The 27348-nt window shown below is 36.5% G+C and overlaps 1 protein-coding gene across 5 annotated transcripts in view; it reads right to left on the bottom strand.

Annotated features, from left to right (window-relative positions):
• CDH8 (cadherin 8) overlaps window positions 1-27348 on the bottom strand; it is a 379890-nt gene that overhangs the window by 153262 nt on the left and 199280 nt on the right. For all 5 annotated transcript variants that reach the window (XM_063612664.1, XM_055298666.2, XM_055298667.2 and 2 more), the window contains exons 5-7: window positions 14260-14427; window positions 10219-10406; window positions 6754-7007 (exon numbers count right to left, since the gene is read on the bottom strand). In XM_063612664.1, coding sequence (XP_063468734.1) covers window positions 6754-7007; window positions 10219-10406; window positions 14260-14427 — 610 coding nt within the window. The remainder of the gene's footprint in view (window positions 1-6753; window positions 7008-10218; window positions 10407-14259; window positions 14428-27348) is intronic.

Raw genomic sequence — 27348 nt, 5'->3', positions numbered from 1 at the left:
TCTATTAAAAATATAAAAAATTAGCCAGATACAGTGGTGCATGCCTGTGTTCCCAGCTACTCAGGAGGCTGAGGCAGAAGAATTGCTTGAACCCAAGAGGCTGAGGTTGCAGTGAGACAAGATTGTGCCACTGTACTCAAGCCTGGGTGACAGAGTGAGACTCTATCTCAAAAAAAAAAAAAAAAAAAAAAAAAGACTAGTTAGATAACCGTGAAGGGCTTCGGTTTTTCTGGGGATATTCAGCCAACCTCTGTATTATAGGCTCACAAAGACAGATATTGTGCCTTTCTAGAAATTTCTTGACAAAATGTAGGTTCAGCTGACAATAATTGGACAAAATGTCTGTCAAAATATATATGAATGAATACATGAATTAATGTGAATGAATGAATGAGTTTCTGAATATGTGACTTAATGAATTAATTACCATTAGTTGAATTCATAGGTATAGTTGAGTTTTATGAAACAGTGTTGGACAATGTGCTGTTTTCAAAATGGGGACAACCAAATTTTTATTTGGCCATGAGAGTGCAAGAATTAAATGAAACAAGTTTTAATTATTTAAAAATACTAGGTTCTTATATGCTGTTGGTGGGAATGCAAAATGGTGGAGCTGTTATGGAAAACAGTATGGAGGTTCCTCAAAAACTTAAAAACAGAATCACTATATGATTCAGAAATCTCACTTCTGATATTTATCCCAAAGAATTGAAATCAAGATATTAAAAAGATATTAGCACTCCTATGTTCATTGCATTTACAACAGACAAAATGGGAAAACAACCTAAACGTTCACTGATGAATGGATAAAGAAAATGTGGTATAGAGAGACACTGAAACACTATTCAGCCTTTAAAAACAAGGAGATCCTGCAATATGCAACAACATGAATGAATGTTAAGGACATTCTACTAAGAGAAATAATCCAGTCACGAAAGGACAAATACTACGATTCCGCTTTTATGAGGTATCTAAAATAGTCAAATCCAAAGAATCAGAGAGAAGGATTGCGGTTGCCAGGGACTGGGGAAAAAGAAAATGGGGCATTGCTAATCAACAGGCATAAAGTTTTAGTTATGCAAAATAAATAAGTTCTAAAGATGTGCTGTACAATGTTGCACCTGTTGTTAATAATACTATATTGTGCACTTATTCATCTTATAAGATAGTGGATCTCTTAAGTGCTCTTTACACACACAGACACACCACACACACACACACACACATGCTCCTTACCGAAATTGAGAGTTATTGCAAGACTGAGGGAATCAATCAATACACCATCTACTATCTAAATTAATTCCAAGTTTTCTACAGTATGAAATATTTTCACTTTAGCATCCTTAGATATCATGAATATAAAGACTGCTTTCAGGAGAATTGCTGATGAACAGCCACCCTGGTAACTCGGGTGAATTATAAAAATGCCAGAATACCAGTAGGAAAAAAAAATGCAATGCTTCTGTGTTGAGTGGGTATTTATATTCAAGAGAGGAATTAGGACAACACAGCACTGTGGCCACAATGATCTTATATTGACCTCCTACTCTGCCTGCTGAATGGCCATCATTTCCACTTTTAACTTAAGCAGCTCATGCAGCCTTATTCAAGGTGAATGCTTGGGAAACAATAGAAAGTGATTTCCTTAGAAACAATCACAAACCATCTCAAAGCCATGGTGACACCCAATACACACTCGAAATAAGTTTATGAAAGGAAAAAAAAAATGGGCCATAGCAGATTTACACGAAAGGACTGACTTATTTCTAATATCTGTTCTGGGCTAGGAATGCTTACCTTAAATATAAATAACTTGCTGCATATAACAACTTTTCAGAGTGTCTGTCACGAAGTATGGGCTCAATAAAAACCACTGTCATCATCGAATTCCACTTTCAAGAATCCATAATCTAGAAGAGCATGCATAGGTATAGTGGCCAATGATAAGCAGAAACTTGGATTTAACCTCTCGTCCTGCGTTTACGTGCTATATCACTAAGTACAGGAAGCTTATCCTTTTTAAGTTTCCTTCTTTATAAAACTGAAATCATACTGACTATTTCTTGGTGTTATTTGTAAGAATTACGTGAGATAATACGTAATAGGAGTTTAGTATGGTGTCGGATTCATCAAATAAAAATAACATTGTTTTCTCCTTTACCTTGCCCATCACAATCTGGTTCACAGCCAATAATAACAAACCCATATCAGGTGGCTAGGCAGATGAGCAAAGATCACAGCATTTATACTCTGGTTAATTCCACAGATTTGGTTTATTTTCCTTCTTTCCTGATATTCAGTGAGGTCATTTAGAGGATGAATAGTCAATTATTTCCATTATAATTGGTCCTACTCAGTCATCCTAAAGCTTATAGGCCCAGTTGACGAGTTACAGAGATCACAAGGAAAAGAAAGGACTGGGGATAAGCATGGCACCGTCATACGACCCAAGAGCACACCCCAGTTCCACTTCTAACTATTTGTGTGATACTGGGCAAGTTAGTTCTTTAATCCTCAGGTTTCACATCTCTTAAATGGGTATAACTGAGACAGCCAAATGCCTAAGCTGATAAAAGGCCCTTGGAGAATCTCCGGCCTGCGCCACAAGTGTTTACATCAGATGCTTTTGTGCAGATGAGGGAGCTGGCCCAGGGCTGTGTCTGAGCATGTCTACACGCGCACTGGGGGAACAGGGTGGAGCCACGGGCAGGCGGAGAAGCCTGGTCTCCAGTTCCGTGTCCTGGCCGGGAGGATTCAATCTGTGAGGTGGGGAGCCTGTTAGCATGACCCTTATCTTGCTTTGCTGTTTTTTTTCCCCCTTTTTGCCCAATAAAATCCTGCCCTACTCACCCTTTAATGTGTCTGCGTGCCTAAATTTTCCTTGTTGTGTGACAAGAACCCAGCTTCAGCTAACCAGTCATTAGCAACATAATGACTCCACATATATATACTAGAGGTGTTAGAGAATGAAACAAGTATATGTTGCAGAGGTGCTGATATATACAAAGCACTCACTAGTTACAACATCCATAGCAGTAGCAGGAGAAAATTAGACTAAATGAAATCAATTAGACTATTTAGCATATAGCTGTCAAAGAAAAAACACACAATTCTGCACACAGCCACCTAGATGAATCTCTACTAAATCTCTACTAAAATAAGTTTTCGGTTTTTAATTTGCATTTAAGATGTGAAATTGATGGTGGCTTCCCTTTTATTAACTGGTAACACTACTAGCTACCACATATTTTATTTAATATTGTCACTTAATCATCTCATTAACACTACGAGAAAGATGATATTATCCCATATGGAGGAGAAAACTGAATCTCAGAGAATTCCAGAGACTAGTTCTCTGACTGGGAAGTAGTAGTGATATGATTTCAACCTTAGTCTCCTTAAATTCAAAATATGTCATATTTTAAATAATTTACAGGAAATTAATGCCAATGTAAATTTATTTTTTTTTTTGGATATTCCTCCCACTGCATTCAACATTGGCCCATTAATAGGTATAATTTTCTTAGCCAAATAAGGGGCTTTACAACTTTATTTTACATTACTGAAAGACATAATATTGCAGAAAGTAGCAAGAAAATAATTAATGTTCCTGCAAGTGAGAGGGTAAGATGACGGATTTTTCTCTGTGTCACTTTTCATTTTCCCCCGGAAAGGAATATACAGACATATACATACAGATAGAGATATAGTAGTAAGTATAAGAATTAAAAAATACATGATATTTCTAGCTTGACAATGTGCTCTAAAAAGAAATTGAACCACATGAGAAGCCGACCAACCAACAAATAACTGTATGTTTTAGCATGGCAGATGCTGGGATAAATGCCTATTTCTTGCTGGATAGCAAATTAAACATTATCCTAAAAGATGGATACATTCTTGTCAGTGTATAAAATACAACAGTCCTAAAGAGAAAATAATGCATAGCTATGCATTACCCAGTAATTCCCTGAATATCCATATCCTCTGGTTCTGTCTAAAAAGGTTAAATGGCTCTAAATCTGTCTGCTAGACTCATAAGGAACTATGCATTGCTCTGGCTAGTCAGGAAATTTAATTTTCTTCTGAAATTAACCAATTGTGCATAGAGAGAGGGAAGCTGCTCTCCATGATCCAACTGGGGTGGAGGTGGGGGCAGAGGACTGTAGAAATGCAGAACAGATGTTGAAAAATATGGTTTGTGATTCTTAAGTTCTCATCCCATGGAGCCAAGCCAGGTTTAATCAAAAATGTGTGGGCTCCCCCTTCTGAATGACACATCAAAGCCTGCTGTAAATGCTTTGAAACAGCATTCGTCCCTTCTTTGGGTAGAACCATAGATGCTGAGGAACTAGCACTTGCCTGACATCTATCAGAAGCACAGATATGCCTGTGTCATCAAATAGTGCTTTATCTGTCCATCTCTTCCTGGTAAAAACAGTCTCAAATCCCCTTTAGCTTTCCTGAAAATGAAATATTTCTAAGCTGGACAGTTATTTCTAAACAGCCTCAAGCTTCCTCTACACAAACTTTCCTGCCAGTAACAGTAATAAAAGTAGCAATAGCAATAATAATAACTAGCAACTACAATAAGAATCTTCGCTTGATTCCCTGTGAACTGGAATTAGTATCAGTAAATCTCCATTTTTACATCAGTAAAATGAATAGATTATAAAATGTGCAACCATATGTAAATCCAACTATGAACCTGAATTTATAGCTAGCTCTGCCAATAAGATGCTACTTTTATTATGGCATGAAAGTTCCTCAAGCCTCATCTTTAGATGATTAAGATCGTGTCTCTGCACAGCCAGTCCATTCCCACTGGTACCATGTAGTCCATGTTGGGAACTTATATTATTGTGCTGATATCTGAACCCTTATTTTCCCTAAGGACCCTTGGCTTGGCAAACTCCGGAGCCCTTACATGCTCCTGGCTGACAAGAGTAGAAACCTTGTAAAATCAAGCACTAAAACCGGTCCTGTGATTGGTCTCTCAGTTGAACCAATCTTATTTACTCCCTTCACATTCTGTCTCCTGCTTGGAGATGTAAAGGATGTGGCAACTACTCCTTTTTGAGTTCCTTTCAGAGGAAATTGAGAAACATAGGAACAGGGCAGATTCATCCACTCAACAAATATCATTGTCCCCATTAATGTCAGCATTCCAGCATAAAGCCATTGCATAATTTCACTATATTTTCAGGAAATTAATGCCAATGTAAATTTATTTTTTTTTGGATATTCCTCCCACTGCATTCAACATTGGCCCATTAATAGGTATAATTTTCTTAGCCAAATAAGGGGCTTTACATATGTCTACAGTTTGTGAAATTTCTTTAGAACTGAGAATGGCCAGTGGACCATTCCTCAAATCCCCAGGTAAAGTTTCATCTTCTTAGCGGTTAGACTCTCCTGCAGGAAGCCTTCTTTGCATCCTTATTGGCTGCAGTCTTATTTGTTATTCTGAATTTAGAAATGATTTGTACTTAAAAACAAAAGGTGCTGTTCTGGGTCTGTAAATAATTTTTGTACAAACTCAACTTATTGGGGTGCTGACTGTCCTGCAAGGTTTTAATCTCAGCCTCATAGTCTCAGCATCCTTATGAGTAACAGGAATTTAATACATTTTTTAAAAATCGAATAAATAAACCTACAGATAACTCACTTTACCAGGGTTTCCCCAAATGAACTAATTGGAAGCGTGTCTGCCCTAGTTATTTGTGACTTGTAAATTGAAAGGGTTTGGTATGAGCTGACATCAAACTCAGAAATTAGCTGGACAATTCTTTAAAATTGTATTCCTCCATCTACTTCTCACTCTCTAGCTCCTTGATTTTGCAACAAATATTTGTAAGACAATATTTGAAATCCACACTCAAACACATCATTAGCCAACACTTCACCCTTGGAGACCAGCATAGAAGTTATAGATTTTCAGTGTGCTTTCGGGAGAAAGCTATTTAGCTGGAGAACCTGTACTGTCATTTGGGTGACTGGAAAAAGAAAAAAGATGTGTACAGTACAACAGAAAAAAAAATTGAACAGAGCTTCATTTCTAAGAAAGGCAGAAAAGCTTTAATAGAGAATTATTTCACATCCTGGGGAAAAATTTTGAGCAGAAAAACTATAAAAAGAGGGTATTTTTGAAATGGCAGAGAAAGATTTTTATCTAGGAGACACCAAACCAGATAGGCTGACCTATCAGAAATGTCCAAGAAGTGATAAAAAGATAATTTCAAATCCAAACACCAAATGCAGAAATAAGATAGGAGCCTCTTAATGCATTGACACAGTGGTCTCATGACTAAATTCTAATATATAATTCACCATAAGTGTCAAAAGAGACAGAGGACAAACTAGCAATGCTTCCCCAAAGCTAAACAAACAAACAAACCAAAGAAGCACTAACAAACAAAAACATAAAAATAACAAGATCCACCCAAATGTATTGCAAACATTTGCAACTTGCATTTTCATAGAGCTTTCTGAGAGCTGGAATAGCTGTATTCATCTTGATGTTCCTGGCTCTGGGCTCTATGTAGCACTTAGTAGGCACACATGTGCATGTACACACACACCATACACACACACACACACACACGAACACACACACAGTATGTGCCAACCAACATTATTTGGTCATGTGAGCATAGTCCCAAGGGCAGCCCCACAAAAGGTACATGCAAAGGCATTTTTCACTGATCTGCTTGTCATTTGCAGTAGCCAGTATTCCTTTTAAAAGAAAAATACCTTATAGGACTGGAAGTGATATCAGGGTCACGAGCAGTCACTTGCCCAATCACGGAGTTTAGAGCAGCATTTTCATGAACTTCAAGGAGGTAAGTCGGTGAAGAGAAGACTGGAGGCTCATCAGCATCTTCAACCACGATTTTGACTGTCGCCGTGTCTTTAAAGGGCCCCCTGCCACTGAAACGTGGGTCAATATGGACATTGGCTGCCTCAACCTTTAGCGTATAGGATTTTTTGGTCTCAAAGTCCAGAGGCTGTTAAGAAATGACAAAGATAAATGCTTCTCACTAATGACCGCAGCAGCAAGAACAAATGAGTATAATGCTGATGGATGAAAGTTATGTGCATTTAAACCCATTTGTGAGCCTTAATGGGATCACTCTCCAGTCCCCCAGATTCAACCTGTAAATTTTATGGGCATTTACTGATATCTGTTTATTATATAAGCTCAGTGAACCTAATCTCCTATTGTTTTGTTTTGTTTTGTCATTTCACTTGGAATTCACAAAACCTTCACAGTCATGAATTGTGCCATCAAAATTTCACTTCAGAGTCATAATAAAATTTTACTAGTGACAGCATCACCTGCATACTAATCAGCCACTTAATCGGGCCTCTGCTGGTGGGAGATAAGGCGACATCGAACACAATCTCTATCTGGGAAGAATATTTTATCATTTCTGCAACAGAGTGTGAAATGTAAAGAACTGGAAATAATCATTGTTTAGTCCAAGGAGACATTATAAAGCATAATTTAGCACTAATCCCCACAAAGAGTATTTTCTGATTTCACTTTAAAGCATTGCTACTCTACTGACCATGTGGCTAAAATGAGGTTTATTATTTTTTAGGACATTCTTAGAGGCTCTCTATTATGAATTTATGCTATGAGGTAGGTGGGCATATAAAGAAATATGTGCACCGATACATATGTATGTACTTGTGTTTATATTTAGAAGAAGAAATTATGTGAGCAGTATAAATAGATAACTGAATCTAACTGTGCACCCACCAACCACTTAAAAGCAATTTGAAATTACCTCATTGCACCATTACTGACAATATTTCTGACATATTAATACTTGATTCCCTAAAACTCTGAGAGACTTTGGTCAATGACCTAGGTAGTAAAGCTAGGTAAAAAGAAGTCGCCTTCAATAAGCCAGAAGCACACGTGCATTAGCACCTTTATATTCCAATTTGTGGCAACTCATAATACTTCAGATTTCAAGAACGCAAGTCTGTCGAGGTTCAAAGAGACGGTATAAATCTGCATTACAAATTTCTCATAAGAAATGGAACTTTAAATAGACAATGAAGATTTTTAAAAATAAACTAGAAGACAAACTGGCACCAGTGAACTCTTTCAGAATTCCAGTACAAGCTTAATTATATATTCTTATTTCAAACTAATGTGTTGGTTTTTACATTTGAATTCTGATCTAATGGGACTAATGGGACTTGGCTCCTTTTTTTTTTTTTTTTTTTTTTTTCAATATTTTCTAGTAAACCAGGCAGGCACTCACTTTATTATCTATTCTAAAATTACTAGGCACACGCATCCATGAATAGATCATGCAACATCAGCATATTCACAATTTGCCAATCACCTTTACTGTAACAATTTTGCAATTTCAAATTCTTCACAAACATTGTTAAGTGTAACAGATTATGTTCTGCTTAATTCCAGCTCAAGATATCGACAATGAACCCAGAGACATTCTGGTGTCCCAAGAATTTTATTGGACAAAAAAGAGGGCCTATAAATTGTAGAAATACAACTCCTTTGCACTGTTCTCTAGGGTAAAATACACGTTTTACTTGGTGTCAAGGTGTATAGTATATGCTTCCAAGTTTATGAATAACAGCAAATAAAAATAAAGCAAATGGCTAATTGTTTCAGTTTATAACAGCACTTTATGGCAAAAAAAAATGGGAATAATAACAATAAAAATGACATTAGGAATCATTAGTCAAGGAAAATGTGGCTCTGGGTTATTCAATAATTGACTCAAATATTATACTCTACTTTATTTCAAACATGGCTTTTTAAATGTTTGTAGTTCTTAATGCTAAACTCAAACCAGGATTTTGGTAGAAAGATAGCGCTGCTCAACAGAGACTTAAAATAAATGTAGACATCTTTTTCAAAATTGATTTTTAAAAATATTTTTTATAAAAAAGAATATCCAGAAAACTTCAGGTCTCCATTGCTAAGATCTCTTCAGTGGGGGCGATTTTTAGAGCAAGACCATTGGAAATAGGTCTCTGTGTAACATGATGGAGATTCAGATAGTAATCTTACAGTCATATCTACATAATTGTGATAAAGAAAGTGAAAAAAATTATTGACTCCCAATAGTGTGGTCCACCAACTACCTTATTTGAGAACAAGCTAATCCATTTAAAAACTAGTTTGATCTACTTGATGACAAAGGTTTGAAGAACAATATTGAAGAAAATAATCAGGATGAGGATCAAAGAGTATTTTCCTTGCAAGTGTTTTGTGACTATAAAGAATGAACTATGTTCTACACATTTCTTATGAGTGTAGATTTTATGATGAGAACTATAAATGGAAAATGTTGTACAGAATTTTTTACATCTACCATAAAAACAAGAGATTGCTAACAAAAGCAGCCTCAAATTTTCCTACATTGTTTGTACTTGTTATGGAGATGTTTCTTTTTTCAATGGTAGCTCCCTATCTGGAAGCAAGGGAACGATGAGATTCATTTCCCATAATGCTCAAACCTCTGAGCCATAGTTTGGAGTATACAATGGTAGCAGGGTTGGCCCTGTCCTTCAGGCACTAGAGAAAGCCAGGATAACTGAACCTGAATGTTCTGCCTGTTTGGTTGGTTTTTTTTTTTTTTTTAGTTTCCATGAAAGTAAACCTTCAATAAGGACTTGGGAAGCTTCAGTGTATTTGGGGAAGATATTTCAGGAAGCAAGAGTTCAAACATGTGGAGAGTTATATACAGAAAGACTAAAAGCCACTGAACTTGTCACCTCTGTGGGCAACTGAGGCCTGTTCTTACTGAGAATCCTTTTACAACCTTAAACAATATGATTCAGAATAGTTTCTTCAAACAATAGTAACTGTCCACCAATTTTTCTCCCCCTTTGGTTGAGGGCTGCCTTCACAGGGTATTTATTGACTTCCCCACATAGTTGAAGTGCCCTGTACAAGAAGTCAGTAAATTCCGTGGTTATGGGTAATAGGTAAGTTGGAGGACCAGCACTATTATGGTAGCTGTTTACCAGACCTTTAGCAGAAATGTGAAGGGGGCCCAAGAGATAAGAGTTGCCAAAAGGACTGTACTAGTTATCTTGTCTTACTGCTCAAAGCTAAACATCTACCAGCTCTACAATTCTGTCAGGAAGTCCACACAAGTCCCTCAACTTTAAAACTCAAGTTTCAACAAGTTATTTTGAAGATGAAAAAAAGCTTCCTTAGCTTACTTTTCTTAGCCTTATAATGCCATCCTGGGCCTGGGCATCAGAAGTGATTTCAAAAAGTGCTGTTCCATCTCCATCGATGATGTCATATGATGACTGTGCATTTTCACCAATATCCTGATCATTGGCCTTCACCCTTCCTATTGCAGTGCCAAGAACCACGTCTTCCGGTACTGAGAAGTGATACAGGCCTTTAAAAAGTGGAGAAACAATGAGACTCACACAAATTCCAACCATTCATTCATTCATATGGCAAATATCTTTTGGGCACCTCCTTTGTTCTGGGCATTCCTATAGATGCTACCAATAAAGTGATAGAAGAGACAGAAATATCCCTTTCCCTTGTGGAATGTTCAGTCTTTTAACTGAATCAGAGAAAAACAGTTCCCAGAAGAAGGCATGATCCCTTTTCAAGGCTCTTCTGAGATATGAAACTTACTCAACCATATATTTACCAAGTGTATATTTGGAGCAGTTATATCAAGACTATTAGCGAATCTATGTGTATATTTTTTCCTTTTTGCTGTATAATCACATTTACTGCCTATGGGGATACTCGTTGTTGCCAACATAAAATATTAAGCTAATTTCAGCACAGAAAGATGCAATGTGTAACACACTGGAAGTCACTTTGGAACTTACCTTTATATTTACAGACTTTTAGACCATTTTTGATAAAATTCAATTACTGAACTTCTGCTGTGCCCTGCAGCAAGCTGTTCAGACACATGAAACACTCCTCTTGTTGCTAAAGTCCTCATTGTTCTAAAGACAGAAATCCTGCCTTCAACACTTCCTAGGCAAAATACAATCAAGTGTATCTTCACTCTCCTATGGGGGCAATAAAGTGTGTCTAATTGGTGGCATTAGTCCATTTTAACTCAAGTCACTTTAGTTGTTATACTGCTGTCACTCACTTTCATTGGTGTAGAGGAAGCTGTTGGTGTCCCAATCATAACGCCCGGCCATTGCTACTGTAGTGTATACCTGTCTTACATCTAACTGCCTCTCCAGCATTTCTTTGCCTGAGGGTTATTTCTGGCCTTTAGAACCTATTTTGCCCAGTGAATGTCAGGCCAGAAACGCCAGGAAATTAATGCTTCCTGCAGAAGCAGCCCTCAAAGACTCACAAGAGTTAGTATATAAAATTCTAGGTCTCTCCATTCTGTGGTAGGATAACTTTGAGTTTTTTCTTTTCTTTTCCTTCTTTACAATGGTCCAGAGTTTCTCCAATAAGGTAAAGTTCCAGTAACCCACTATAGTAGCTGGCTCAGAAATGCACCTCTTTTTTTTTTTGGCTCTCTCTCTCTCTCTCCTTTCTCCACTGGCATTTATTGGTCCAATCTCCAAGTTAAATTTACAATCACATTCTTGTCTCAGGGTCTGTTTCTGGGGAACCCAAACTCAAAAAACCAAAAAGTTTTAGTCCCCTTGCAACCACAACAAGGGAAAATTAAACATGCAATGACCTAAAAACCCAAAAGGAAAAATCAAATCTGGAGAACATTACCTAATTCTCGTTCAAGCTCAAATCCACTGAGTCCCTTGGATAAACTAAGGCTCATTATACTCAACATAACAGTGAGGTTTCTTCTAGCACTAACACCCCTTTACTTAACAGTGGGATAAAAACATCTCTCTTAGAATCAAGAAGTTACAGGACTGGGGATTGAAACATTTTCCAAATAGTTTTGCCACAAGGTAGGCACTGAAAATCCTCACTTCAAGCAAAGTCTCCCAGTTTTCTCATAATTGGTGTAATGATTCCATTTTCCACAAACTGTATATTCCAAGTAAGGTTTGAGATGATCCCTTTCGGTATGCTTATTAAATAAATAGACAGCAAGGGGCTGCGCCGTGCTGCTAGTCCTACATGGGGAGTCTTGGGAAGCCAAGCAAATGGAACATTCTTTTAACCATTCCTATTCTGTGCCTGCTCCTCATCTCTATCAGTGTGATCATAGTTAATAGTTATTATCTCTAAGAAAAGGCACACATTTGAAATTGATCTGCCACTATTGGATTGAATAATCATTTTCTTATAATGAAATATGGCATCTTGCAGTATTCACTGTAATGGCAACTGCAAAGGCAAAAAAAAGTGAGGGAAAGAGTAGAAGAAATGGTGTTCTCCATTTCAATAATTTTGTTTAAAAGGGCTGCATTGTTGTCTGATTTATGAATTGCCAGATGTAAAAATTCTAAAATTCTTAATGAAAATGCATCTCCTCTATCCTTTCCAGCTTGGAATTTCTTCAGATAAATTATCAAAGATACCTCAAATGTGTCATTTTCAAGCTCCATACACATTTCTCTCTTTGTCACTCTCTCCCTGTCTCTCCCCACCCCCACCTTCCCTCCTTTAACTCCTTAAAAAACAGATTTCCTATGGTATTTTCTACACCAACAAATAGCACCAACATGCATCTAATCTTTCATGTTAGAAATATGATCATCTATCTTCCTCAACTGAAAATGCAATCTTTCCTTAGACTGTTATCCTCTGTAACTCAACTATGCATCACACCCACACACTTTTCTCTGCATCCAACACAACCACTCTTGCTTGCCAGGGCTACCATCACCTTTTATGTGAATGATTGCAAATAACTCTTTAACTGGCTGCAAAGCCGAAAAAAACATTGAAGGAAGGCCAGATTTAATTTCTTTCCAATTTCCTTGGAACCACAGCCTATCACTCAAGCTGCAATTTAAAATCTTTAAATGGCCTCCTAATGATCTTAGGATAAAGGTCCTCATACTTAAAATGGCTTTCAAATCCAAGTATGGCTAATTTCAGTCTAATCTAACTCTCCAGACTCTTGCTGCAGCACTCTCCCCTGGCACTCTCTGCTCCAGCTGCAGTGAAATTATTTCCATTCCCATACACGGCTGTACACCATCCCTCCACAGAGCTTCTTTTGTTTTATTATTGACTATATTTAAGGTGTACACTATGATGTTTTGATAAAAGAAACCACTGCCTTGGAAAGATGTCTGCACTTTCATGTTCATTCCAGGATTCTTCAGAATAGCAAAGAAATGGACATTACCCAAGTATCCACTGACAGATGAATGGCTAAAGAAGTTGTGGTGTATATTTATACAATGAAATATTATTCAGCCTTTAAAAAGGAGATCCTGTCATTTGCAACGACATGAATGAACCTAGAGGATGTTACGTTAAGTGAAATAAGCCAGATCAAAGGAAAAAAAGTCCTGCCTGATCTTACTTATATGTGGCATCTTAAAAAATAATAATCATCATCATAAGTATGTAGACACAGGGCTCTTAAACATCCTTTTTAGCGGCACTATTCATCCTCCCTCCCATGGCTTCACCTTATTCCAACTAATTGTATTCACCTTTTCATGTCTCAATTCAAGAGTCACCATGTCAGAAAGGCCTTATCAAATCATGTCTCTGTCATATTACTTGAATAAATGCTCAGAAGAAAGTGTTCGACGAGAGTAAAGAAAGTTGCCAAATAATTATTGTATCCCTGATTCTTTCATGTTGGCTGCCTAGAATGCATGCTGTTGAAATTTCCAAGGCAGAGTATGGCTTTAGCAGGGAAGAGTCGAGTCTCACTGATGTCCTCCCACTTGCAGGAAGAAGGAGTGTACGTTTTGCAGCAAGCCTACTGCATATTTGTCTTCCCTACCTTGGGCACTAGAGATTTGATTTCCTTTCTAAAACAAAGGGGGTTAATAATAGAGCAATATCTGAGCTTCATTTTCATCACCCTCTCAAGCTTTCATAAAGAGAAATAGCAGGCAAAAGAGAAAGGAGTGCACAGCTTGCAGTCAGACATACTGGTTCTAATTCTTACTTACTATACGCTTGATATTTGGAAATGGTATCAACTGCTTTGTAATCTGTAAAATGGGAGTAAGTTTAGTACCAAAATCATGCCATACCTGGCACATAATAAGCCACTCAATAGTTGCTGTCAGGTTTTTAAATATCACTAAAAATTATAATATAAATTCAAATGGAAACATCATACCAAGATTCTCATCCAGTGCAGGAAATTAACTTACTCTGTGCAAATTTTGGAGGATTGTCATTAACATCAGTAAGAGTCACTGTAAGTGTCGTGGTCCCAGACAGGCCACCGGAGTGTCCACCCATATCTTTGGCTTGGATAACAACCAGGTACTCCTCCTTGGCTTCTCTGTCCATGTTGGGAAGGGCAGTTTTTATAATAGCTGAGGGGGAAAATGGAAGAATGACTTTCAGTCAGAGAGCTAATTCAAAAATGAAAGTGTTAATCTCACACATGCACACACATAAACTCACAAGCATACACCAAGTCCCTACTCAGATAATTTTCTGTGTTCTTCTGACATTTGATTGGTGTGTGCCTGTTCTATCAATGAGAAAGACTGTGGTCATAGACATTTACAGATAATTTGCAAAAATATATTTTATAATGTATAAAAAAGAACTTGCAAAAATATATACTAGAAAGTAAACTGAATGGCATCCCTTGCCTACCAAATTATAAAGTATATCATAACACAGTCTCGTCCACCCCAGAAAACCCTGGGAGTGTAAGAATTCTCCAATTTATCACAGATCTCAATTCCCCCACAAGAAGAGTAAATACACACATAGCTTGAAGGCTCTGAGGTCAAAGATAAATTATTCTGAAGTTCACAAATACATTGGAGAGATGAAATAAATGCATCATTAGCATCAACTCAGATGAATAAAATACCAATCAGAATTAATATAGTCAAGTGTCTTAAGTTCTAATCTACTGTTCAGCTATATTTATATTTTAATTTAGATACATCTTCTCTTTGTAAAAAGTAGCAAATAGTTTAGAAAAATAGGAACATATAGGAAAAGGTGAATAAAATATAAAATTACATAAAATATGATAAAATTATCACTGCTCAAATCTTAATGTTTTTTCTTCTGATATATATTCAGGGTTTCATGTGGGTTTGTCTGTTTGTTTCACTGGTAATTTAATATTCTTGTTAAAGATCTAAAATTTGCTTAGATCCTCCTGAAGTTTATTTTGAAAATCAAAAATCCTTATTTAGCTCTCTCTCTAGCTCCAAATATTTTTTTCATAGATAATGCTGACATTTTGAGGTGCAAAATTACAAGGCCATGATATGTACATACCCAGAAATGTGTGTATAAACATTTAACCACAGACATGATCATGATGTAGGCAGCATTCTGAGACTTTCTTTTTCTCACAGAAGATGTTTTTGAAAAACTTCCTTGTCACTGCATAGAAGTTCACCTCATTACTTCCTACAGTTGCATAATTTTTCATTGTACAATATACTATACGTGGCTAAGGCATTCTCATATTGATAAATATTGCAGTTATTTCACATTTTCCCATGTCAAACAACTAACAGATATATTAGTATGATAATATTGTGTTTTTTTATTTCCTGCATTTTTACTTAACTCTATGTCATAAGATGACCCTTTCCCATATTGCTAAATGTCTATAATAAAACTTATTTTGACTAGTCCAGAATACTTCTATTGAATTGATGTGTGTTACATTTCTGGTCAAGCTAAAAGGAAAATGTCCAGATTAAAGATAATTTAACCCCTTCACTTCTAACCCAGGGGCACCATACATGTTCAATTCAAATTGAAGCTGAGCCATTGCCTTGGCCACTTCTGAAGCTGTAATTCTTTTTTTTTTTAATTCATATGGTTCATTTAAATCATCTGTCTGTAAAAGCATTTCAAGGAGTTCAAGTCCCTGAATCTTTTGAGCAGCAGGTGAGTCCCAAGAGTTACCAGGGAAATACAATGCACCTACTCAGGGAGCAGGCTCTGGGGAGAACTACGAGTTATTATACACTTTATTAGACTCTGACACAACTTTAATGGCTTCCCATTCAGGGAGCACTGAATTAGATAACCTTGCTTATTTGGAAACATTTGTAATACTACAATGATATTTTTCAATGCAATGCTTTGTTTCAGGATTTGATCACGTCATAATATAGCTCACAGGTCATACCTATATAGTTAAAAATAAAAACAGAAATAAAAGTAGAAATATATCAACCATTCAGATTTAGATCACTCTGAGGCATTTTTGAGAAGAAAACAAACAGATTAGCAAAAAATAGCAACAAAGATAACAACCTCATTATATTAGCATGTTGAGATACCAAGATAGCTACTCTCCTATGAATATATATTTTCATGACCTAGAATGTTGTCATTATGGCTCAAATTTTCAGTAAAAAAGATAAGAACATTGTTTTCCTCCTGTGACATTTACATGAATGCTTGTACCACCACATTCTAAGGTCATCACCAATTATGCCATCCATTGGACTTTGGAATTTGACATGGAGCTTCTAACGATCAGAGCAAAATAATGTCATTCTCCAAGGAAGGCAGCAATTTTTTTCAAGAAAGTTGATGAGGTGAGGTCTATGCATGAGACTTTTCAGGTTACGTGTGTGAAAGAACTCCTGCAACTTCTCTGAGTCAAAAAAGATTGGTATGTATTATTCTCATCATTTCTTTTATATGTTGTGAAAGTGAGAATGTAAAACAAAACAAAACCGTGATGTCTCTCAGGCATTTGGAATTAAAATAGTTTTTTTACTCACTTGGAAATAACACCTTTGGGTTAGTGTCTATGAGTTATATCAGAATATGAGTGAAGCATCACAGTGGAGAATGTTGTTTATCAAATAGGACAAGAAATGCTCCATGGGACTTCATCAATTGCAAAAGTCTTTTTACCCTCCCGCGTTGAAGTAAGCAGCTTCATACTACCTAAGATGCATATACAGTTGACTCTTGAACACGGGAGGTTAGGGGCACTGACCCCACGTACGGTTGAAAATCCGTATGTCATTTTTGACTCCCCCAAAACTTAACTGCTAATAACCTACTATTGACCACAAACCTTACCGATAACACAAACAGTCGATTAACATATAAATAGAACAGTGTAAGAGGCTTGGGAAACTGGAACAACTCCATCTTGAATAGGGGCTAGGTAAAATAAGGCTGAGACCTTCTGAGATGCATTCCCAGACAGTTAAGGCATTCTAACTTACAGGATGAGATAGGAAGCCGGCACAAGATACAGATCACAAAGACCTTGCTGATAAAACAGGTTGCAGTAAAGAAACTAGCCAAAACCCACCAAAACCAAGATAGTGACAAGAGTGACCTCTGGTCGTCCTCACTGCTACACTCCCACCAGCACCATGACAGTTTGCAAATGCCACGGCAACTTCAGGAAGTTACTATATATGGTCTACAAAAGGGGAGGAATGAATAATCCACTCACTGTTTATCATATCATCAAGAAATAAGCATAAACATGGGCAACCAGCAGCCTCAGGGCTGCTCTGTCTATGGAATATCCATTCTTTTATTCCTTTACTTTCTTAATAAACTCACTTTCACTATTCTACAGACTTGCCCTGACTTATTTCTTGCACAACATCCAAGAACCCTCTTTTGAGGTCTGGACTGGGACCCCTTTCTGGTAACAATAGTATCTACACACGTTTTATGCATTCATGACATTCATTTTTCTTAATTTTTTTAACATTCTAGGCTACCTGGTTCATCTGTCAATTTTTCCAAATTGTTGAAAATCTCAGAAAAATTTACAAAATATTTATTGAAAAAAATGTACTTGTAAGTGGACCTTCACAGGTTAAACCTGTGTTGTTCAAGGGTCAACCATATATTTTCAAGTTTGATTCCTCTTATCAATGCTGCCCTCATAATTGAAGTCAAGCAAGTTTGTATTTTTTATCTTAGTCTTAAGCTTACCAACTTTGTGACCATGAATAAATTATTAAACTCATCTACACTCCATATCCTCTCAAGCAGAGATAATAAGCAGCTTCTCATTGTGGACATTCCAAGATGATGTAAGATAATTCAGGCAAAGTTCTTGGTACACAGTACTTACCCAAACACACTGTTCCCCTTCCCCAACCAGACTTTTTAATGCTTATGTGGATGGTGGCTAGAGTACAGAATATTCTACAATTGCTCCTACAAGTCCACTGCCCAGCCCTATCCACCCAGTGTTGGCATGTAAGGGTGGCCTTGATAGATTGCCTCAATTAACTCCCTTACTTTCTGGCTTTTTGTTAGGCTCCACCAATACACATTAACCTAGGAGGTTGTGAAAATGGCTCCCCCAAAGACTCCTGCAAAGATTTTATTCCTGTATTTGGCCACTCAGGTTATTATCTAAAGATATCATTAAAGTAAAATTCTATCTAGTGTCCAATAACTGCCACCTTCCTTTGCTCCTTAAGGTCTAAGAGTCTTGATGGTACTTCTACTGCTAGCATATGGTGCTGCATTCTTCCATGAAGGTCTCTCTTAACCGGGCCATACTTTTGTCAATTGTCCCTTTGTTAAATTTTCCTCAATTGCCTCTTTCCTGACAAGATCCTAAAATATACGGTTACAAAACTGGGACTCTGTTCAAGTGCCAAACATTTTGCCCGCATGTCACTCCTACACAGACATCTATAGTTCAAAAGTACTTCAATGTAATAATGTACTGCGGTCCAGGCCCACTCTTTAAGAAGGCAGGGCAGACTGTTTTCTTACCTGTAAAATGAGAGTAATACCTATTCATTTAAGTGGGTTGCTCAAGATGACCCCACCGGGAAGCTGCACCTCTGAGAGTCTTTGCATCTCCTCTTTTCTTCCACAACATTGGGAGTAGGTTTTCTGATACCTAAGGACAGTAGGAAGTCTCTCCAAGGTTTCTTTAGAACACGCAGCACAGTTAATTGGCTTCAGTTCAAACTGAATAATGAACAGCTCTTGCTTTCCTGAGTCCACTGCCTCTAGTCTCAACCCCACTACTAGTAGAAACTCATTAAAACATTCAAGACAGAATTTTTGGAACGCTTTTTATGCTATTTTGTAGCTGGAAAGGCAGGATAGGGGAAACCACAATTGCCCTGGATTCTCTTATTTTTCTTTTTGTGTTGGGCTTATCTACACATATTACTTAACTTTACTATTCCTGTTCACAATGTATTTCACTTCCATAGATACTTCAAGATATTGACAAGCTCCGAAAATAGAAGATGAAAATAGCCTTACTATTCCCTTCTACTTCTTTTCTCCTGCTTTGGCTAACATATCTCCCAAGCACTAGTAGCTTCAGGCTGTTTCTTTTATGAAAAGAAATGTGTTTGATGAGAAACTCTGCATCCAATAAAACAAATTAATGAATAAACAAAATTATGGACGACATAATTCCCCTATTTTAAAAATCTTTGTTTGGTATGAAATGCCACCTAATACAGAGCACAAAATATAGTAATTAGGGAAGACTGTTTTGAAATTTGAGAAGGATTTAAATTTTCAGATTTAAGAAGTCAAAAGTCAAAAGTTTTGAACTGTGAATGCTAAAAAATGACTTAAATCTTCAATAAAATGGCATTTCTTATCCATTTTCAACTTTTATTCTAAAAAGCCAGAGAGAAGATTCTGACTCACTATTTGCCAGAATAGTTTATTTTGGCAAATTAATTTAATTTAAAGCAAATTTTGATGGTGCTACTTTAAATAACATCCTGTTGCCCAAGACATAAATTGTGTCTATCTTTTATCATAAGCAGCAATAGTGTCCATGTCCCTAGCACGCTTACAGTCACACATTCCCAACAGTCAGCAACATGTTCAGAAGCTCACATAAGTTTAACCTTCCATTACACCAGTGTGGCGACAAGTTAGTTGTCTCAAGTTTAGGAGAAGCCATGTGACAAAATGCTTTCCTCTGAAGCAATTAGTAAAATTCTTGATGTGGATATTTGATAAATAACCTCACAATAAAGAAAACAGCTTAGATCATTTTTTCCAGCATAGAAATTCCAGGATAAGAGTACTGAGTTGATAAAATTATCTGATCACATCTTTTATTTTTTACTTTTGTAAATTTCCAACAGTAATGTTTCTAGGGTTTAGATTTAGACCCTTTCGTAATCAGCTCACCTTGGACTAACAACAGAACATCCCCGGGACAAACTTTTTTCCTTGAAAGTGGGGGACTGTAACATTTTGTAATTTTGAGAAGGAAAAATCACACTTGGTATTCAGGAGTACCTAGGCCTCCCGGAGTCTCAGTAGCTTAAGTTGCATAGTAGTTCCAGATGAGAGAATACAAATGATTATATTTTAGAAGTTTCCCTGGAACTTCATTTTGAAAATTCAAGCAAATAAGGGAATTCAATTAATGAGAACCCTCCATTCTCCATGAAGTTAATTCAATGGAAATTTGAACCTGGCACTGGGGAGTAGAAGAAGATTAAGGGGTGAATTCTAGTAGAAGAATTACAAGGAAAAGGAGGATCATCTTGTTTGAAACCAACATTCATTACCTAGCTGTGAATAGACTGATGTGTTTGATTCTCCTGTTTTTAAGATATGATTTTATCTTTATGTTATTCAATCAAATGGAGATTTTCCTGGTTCAGGAGTTTAAGAATTTAAATCCTAGACTGGCCTAAGTTCCTCTTAGTGCTCAACAGCTGTTTCTTATGTCTCATCATCCAGGGAGTACTTCTGATTAGAATCCAGCTTCAGTCATCTCAGAAACATTAAACTTGTGTTTGTGTTCTTTTTTCTTCCCATTGTCTTTGGCGTTATCATTTGAGAAGCATTTTGTATCCGTCACGAAGATTTCTTTTTATAATTTCTGTGATATCACCAGATTGAGAGGCTTCACAAGAAAGGCAAGGGGATGCTGATTGACTCTTTTGTCATTTTGAAGGCTGATTACTGTAATTCACTCTTCACGGGTCTCCCAGATTGTGCTGTTCAAAGATTGCAGTTGATATAAAATGCTGTGCTAGACTCCTCTTTTGAGTAAGACTTGTTGAACACATTATCCTGGTTATGAAACCACTAGCTTTGTTATCCCCAAAAACCCTTTCCAATTCAATGTGCAATTATCATTTTATTATCTGTGAAAAGGGGTCTTTTACTTATCAGGTTAAGTGGTAAAACGCTATAAGAGACAATTATTTTATAAGTGGGGGGGTCATGTATTGCACCCATACTTTCTGCTAGCTATGTGATTTATACTACATGCTACCAGTTGTGAAGAATAAAGTACATATAACCAGACATACTTCCACACACGCCCACCTTACCACTGAATAATAGAATCACAACAATATCAAACTTGCACAGATATACCACAAAGGAAAAAATGAAACACTTAGATAAACACATTAGAAAATAATTCGGCCTCCAAAAGGCTCAAAGAAAACAGAATTTCCCTTTCTTTGTGACTAATAATTTATGATTTAGATAGATGGGGAGAGATTATAGAGGAAGACAGCTAGATAGATGATAGATAGATAGATAGATAGATAGATAGATAGATAGATAGATGATAGATGATAGATAGATAGATAGATGGATAGATAGATAGATAGACAGATAGACAGAGAAATAGATAGGGAAATAGAGAGAGAGACAGATAAATAGACATATAGATAGATGTACCTGAATTTGGAAAAACTGTATCTCCTCTTATACATTTCTGGTGCCTTTTAAAAATATAACAACCCATTTGGAAATACAACTGATCAAGTGAATCAGCAATCAAAAGCTTGTTTATACATTTTGACCAGTACTTTTTAAACTAAGAACTTATTCTAAGACAATCATAAATTTTATTTTCTCCTGGTAACTCATATTTTTAGTTTCAGATGTTCACTTTTCTGTACAATATTTTTTAAAAGAAAAGCAATTTAAATAATAACAAGAAAAATATTAAGTTAGTGGTTAAGGTTATAGAGATCAAAGGCATACAATATTAAGCAGACATTAAAAACTGTTATAAAGAGCCTATTACAAATGATTACATTATAATAACTTTAAAATTATTTTGAGTTACATATGCCATGATTAGCCTGTGTTATACTGTGCATATAAAAATTTAGAAATAAATACACACAAAGATAGCTTGATATGCTTTAGTGCAGGCACTGGAAGTGTCCGCCCCATATTTCTCAACTGTCTATAACAGGAAGCACAGATCTGTGCTTAGAGAATGGGCTCTGGGGTTAGCTAGATGAGAAATTATTTTCGTAGAACTATTACCAGCCATGTCATCATGGGCAGGTCACTGAAATTCCCTGAGGCTCACTGATCTCATATACAAAATGTTATTAATTGCAATCAAGAGTTTAGACTCAGTATTATTGTTCAGTATTATTACATGATAAGTAAAAAGGCAAATGTTTTATTTTCTACATTATATATATAATATTATATATACACACAGTATATATATTTTATAAACATACACATATATATGCACACTCATAGCTGTAAATATGTACATATAAATGTAGTTAAATTTTGTATTTCTTTTTATAAATATATATGTTCATATCTGGATATATAGATTCACACATGTGTAAATATATGCATGTTTTCTACTTAGGTTTTATAAATGTATACACACATATATATACATATGTCAAATGAAATTTAGGTATTAATTCAGTGGTTATGATAATCGGCAAATATTTATGCTATTTTTAAAATTAGAAAGAAAGATTATATTCAGAAAATCTACTACAAGATGTGAACATCTCTCACAAATTTCAAAAAGGTAATGCTTCCACAATGATTTCCAGGTAACAAAGTGATTTTTCTCTTATTCAAATCTTTACATGACTTGTCTCCAAACATTTTTTACTATAGTAGTCTACACAGCCTATGCCTCTGATTTTCCAAACACTTTCCTTTCTTTGGATTTGCCATATACTTTGGTTCCTCCACAATTTTGTGTGGCTAATACAGTCTGGAACACCCTTACTCTTTACTGGACCTCTTAAAATTCCATGCATCCTTTCAGTCCCAGCTCTGATGTTTCAGCTGCCAAGAAGCCTTTCCAAGTAGGACGACTTGCTTTCTTCCTTTTGATTGTATGCACCTTTGCTAGAAAATTCCTCACAGCATTTGTTTTTATGTTTCTTTCCATTTCACCACCTCCTCTATTTCAACCTGTCCTGCTAGCAAATTAATGGGTATGAAAGCCATGTCATAATTATCACCCAGAACCTAACGCAATCCCTGGCACATAATAGGTTATTCAACAAATGTAACAGAGAAGAAAATACTACAAAGAGAAAAAGAGAAGATAGGAGAGAATGAAGATGGAAGAAGAAAGAGAAGAAAAACATGGTAATTGAAGCTTGCTGCTTCAGGGACTCAGCCCTGGAGCATGCAACCACTTGAAAACTATTAATAATTGTCATGTCTCCAGGGACCAGAGACATACAGATGTTGTTACACAATCACAGAGCCACTAAGTGTGTGTGTCTGGTGGGAGGGTGGGGGTGTGTGTGGCAGTATTTGACTTCAAGTCTTACTGCTTTAAGGCTCAAGGGCTACTTCATTCCATCACAGCCTGAGTCACATCTTGAGATTATGATGGTTTGCCAGAAGAAGGACATAGCACTACAATTAATGCTAGTGAGGTGAGTATGTTTTATAGACTGAAGAACATGGGGTTCTCATTGTTTCTGTAGATATTTTATTCATTTCATAATTGACATTTGAAGTATTAATTAAATGTCTCAATATAAATTTGTAGGGCAGTGTTCTAATATTTCATATATTCTCAAGAATACTCAAAAAAAGGGTGGTGCTGATGAGCTATGGATTCTAGAAATATTTCATGAATATAATTACTTGGGGATGAATTCATGAAAAAACAATTTCTTTGATATACATGCTTTATCAATAAATAATGTTCTGGTGTTACTTGCTATTTTTGAAGATTCACAGTTAGTTATTTCTCTTGGCAAATATATAGTTATGACATGCAAATTCTCCTAGAAGAGTTGACAGGAAAACAATTCATTTTCCACAGGTGAAAATATATTATCACATGAATATTGGGAATTCAGAATGTGACCCAGCAATGAGAAAGGTCTTGGACAAGGTCCCACAGCCTCCAGCTGTGGGGTCCAAATCTTGGTCTTTAGAAACTTAATTATAAAATTTTTTTTAATTTGCCTAGAAACTCCATGTCTGATAGAAAGAATGTAGAAAATAATATACTCTCCTTTGCCAAAAAAAATCTCTGCAGAATGCTTAGTAAGATATTTGTCCAACAATCTCCTTCTATGCTATCCCAGCATCTTAATATGATTCTGTTTGACAGGCATGGCTCTGTCATATAGGTTTTATACACTAACCTCTATATGCCCTGCCCCATTTATGCTTGGACATTGTTGCTATAGAACAGTGGACTTGAAAGCTTTAAATCAGACCACTGAGGATCATTCCACTATCTCGATGTGTAAAAATTACTTCCTTACATGTGAATTTCCTGTTTTATAATGTAGCATATTCCTAGACTAAAAAAACTACAGCTTCTTAATTATCCCACTGTGTAGATCACAGCTATCTCTATATCCATATCCATATGGAATAACATATGAAATCCCTGCAAGTGAATTAACCATTATATCCCGTCTCTATATTTTTACTCCCAACATGCATAGTGACTTCGTATAGACTGTTACTTCTGTAGCTCTTGGATTCCCTGTTAAATAATTCTACACAGGCCACCATTTCCAGTACCAACATATGGCTAGCCAATGACTGATGCTACCTAAATTGCCAATTTTGAGTTACATTGAAATACTTCTAATTATTCCTATTCAGAATTAAGGTGAAATTTCTTTTTTCCTAAATGAAAACATTTCCAGGGACACTTCAATCAAGTGGAATTATTTCTGTGAAGAACATGATGGCACTATTCTTTCCTTAAGCCACAATTCCAATAACTAATTATACGTATAATAAGTATATTATGGTTTAAAAAAGCAAAGTGAAAGTCACTACAAAATTGGATGCTTTCGCCTAGCAATTCAGAACTTAAGCAGAAGAGAACAGTAGAGTTGTAGAGAGAATGGGGCACTGGCCCTGGAGTTACCTACTAAGAAATGGAGCCAGAATTCAGACCTGAATCTAAATACAATTTAGTGACAATTTTCAATTCTTAGAAACTCAGTCTCCTCACCTATAAAACAGACATAGAAATACCCACCTGAGACTTATAAAATAGCACCTGACATAATTCACAGAGTATAATAGGTACTCAAAACAAATTTTAATTGAATTGATCTTATCCCCAAATGTTAATGTGGTCCTAATGCCTGTCGTGCTTCAAAGGCCTAGATATCAATCAGACATGGTATATCTGATTGATCAATCAGACATGATCAATCAGGGCATGTCATATTGATCACAGCTTACCACTACACACAAGTAATACGAGTAGTGTTTTAGGAGCCCAGGTTTGATATGACACAATGGGTTGGATTTCTGGCTTTTTCATTTGCAGTTGTTGTAAATAACCTGGAAAATTTTCTTAACTTCTCTGAGTCCATGACTTTTCTTCTGCCACATGAAGACAGCACTTACCCCAAAATATTTTTAAAAGATTATTATTAAAGATAAATGCATGATAAAATATTTAGCCAATAATAATATAAAATAATAATTAGCTGATCAACACTATGATGACAACAACAATAACTACTACTACTACAACCCCTAAGACTACATTATTGTTGTAATTGCATAACTCTGACTGCACGAAGCTGTAAAGACAGGGACAATAATTGCTTCCATTGCTTTCAAACAGGGCAGAAAAGCACAACTATTTCAATGAGAGATCTTTGGCTAGGGAGGGAGTGTCTTCATTTAATTACGGTAGCTGTCACAATGACCATCGAACATAGACTGATGACTTGTCTAAATTCCCCTCAGAGTAGGACTCAGGAGCTAGACTGAGATATATATACTTTCCAGGGCTTTCTACCACTGTCATGCTTCTCCTGGTTTTTCTTTGTCAGCCAAAGAGGCTTATAAAACACTGAGATATACAAAAGTGAAAGGTGTTCAAGTACTGAGCGGAGTTACATGCTAGAGGCACTTAAAATTCTGAAGACTTGATTCTTTCACAGTAATTCAAAGGCCACAGATCTCACAACTAACCCTGGATAATCTTCTCACCACTCCTTTTGTTCCTTTCAAGCAAATACCCTCCCTGACCCTTTTGTTGCATTCCACAAGTCCTGTTTTTGAAATCCTCCTACATTCTTCTTTGGGGGTGCAGGCTCTCTTTCTTCCCAGTGCAGTGACTTGCCTCTTTCCTCACATTTATCTCTGAAAATAGAATTTCCCTCCTCCTCCTCCTCCCCTTATGCCTCTTCTCAGACAATGCTGCTGCAGGATTCCTGCTTCATCAGATCAGATCACTGTCTGTGCAAGACATAGCATCAGCTGTTGGCTCAACATTGCACCTCGTTTTCTCTTTTGCTTATAATCACTAGTTCTCATTTTGCATTTTTTCTTTATGTTTTCATATTTTCCAAAAGAATGTATTTGTACTCATGTAGTCAACACTTTTCAGCTCCCATTCATACACCTAAGAAGGTGGGTGGCACATAAAATCTTGGGTTCTATTTTACACGGATTAAGGAAAAGAAGTGGGATGGGCATACTTAGCCACTGACAAGGACTGAGTCCATCATTCCATAGTGTTTATTAAACACCTACTGCATATCAAACACTGTTTCAGATAAAGACAGAGAAGGAAGCTGACTTCATAATCTTTACATTCTAAGTGTGGAGGCAGGGGACTATATTGCAAGTTGCACAGGCGTATGAAACACAGCAAAGTCACCACAATATATTGGCTTTCTGGTTCCAGCCTTTCCCTTTATAAAACAGAGAGAGTGGTACTTGCGGACAAAATAAGACAAATATGTGTAATCTGTAGGAGCCATTCATTACTAGTGGTCCTTATGCACATAGATCACATTTTAACTACACTTAGCCCAGGCTGTTTGGGAAACTTGCAATCTAGGTGTGATTATGCCCCAAGATAAAGAGGCAAGCAGAGGGGAATAGACCTCTATGTCCCTCCAGGACAGAGATAGTTAGATCTGTATAAACAAGAGGCTGAGTCTGACCTTCCTTGGAGGGAAGCCGGAGGCAAAAAACACTTAGAACAGAAAGTGAGGTTGATGCTCTAGTTAATAGAGAGTTACTAAACAGAGGGTTAGTAAGAGCAGGTTGTTACAGGTCTA

This window comes from Symphalangus syndactylus, chromosome 11 (genome assembly GCF_028878055.3).
Source record: "Symphalangus syndactylus isolate Jambi chromosome 11, NHGRI_mSymSyn1-v2.1_pri, whole genome shotgun sequence".
Taxonomy (NCBI): Eukaryota; Metazoa; Chordata; class Mammalia; order Primates; family Hylobatidae; genus Symphalangus; species Symphalangus syndactylus.
The sequence above is the reverse complement of the archived record's forward strand: the minus strand, read 5'-3'. Positions and strand labels throughout refer to the sequence as shown.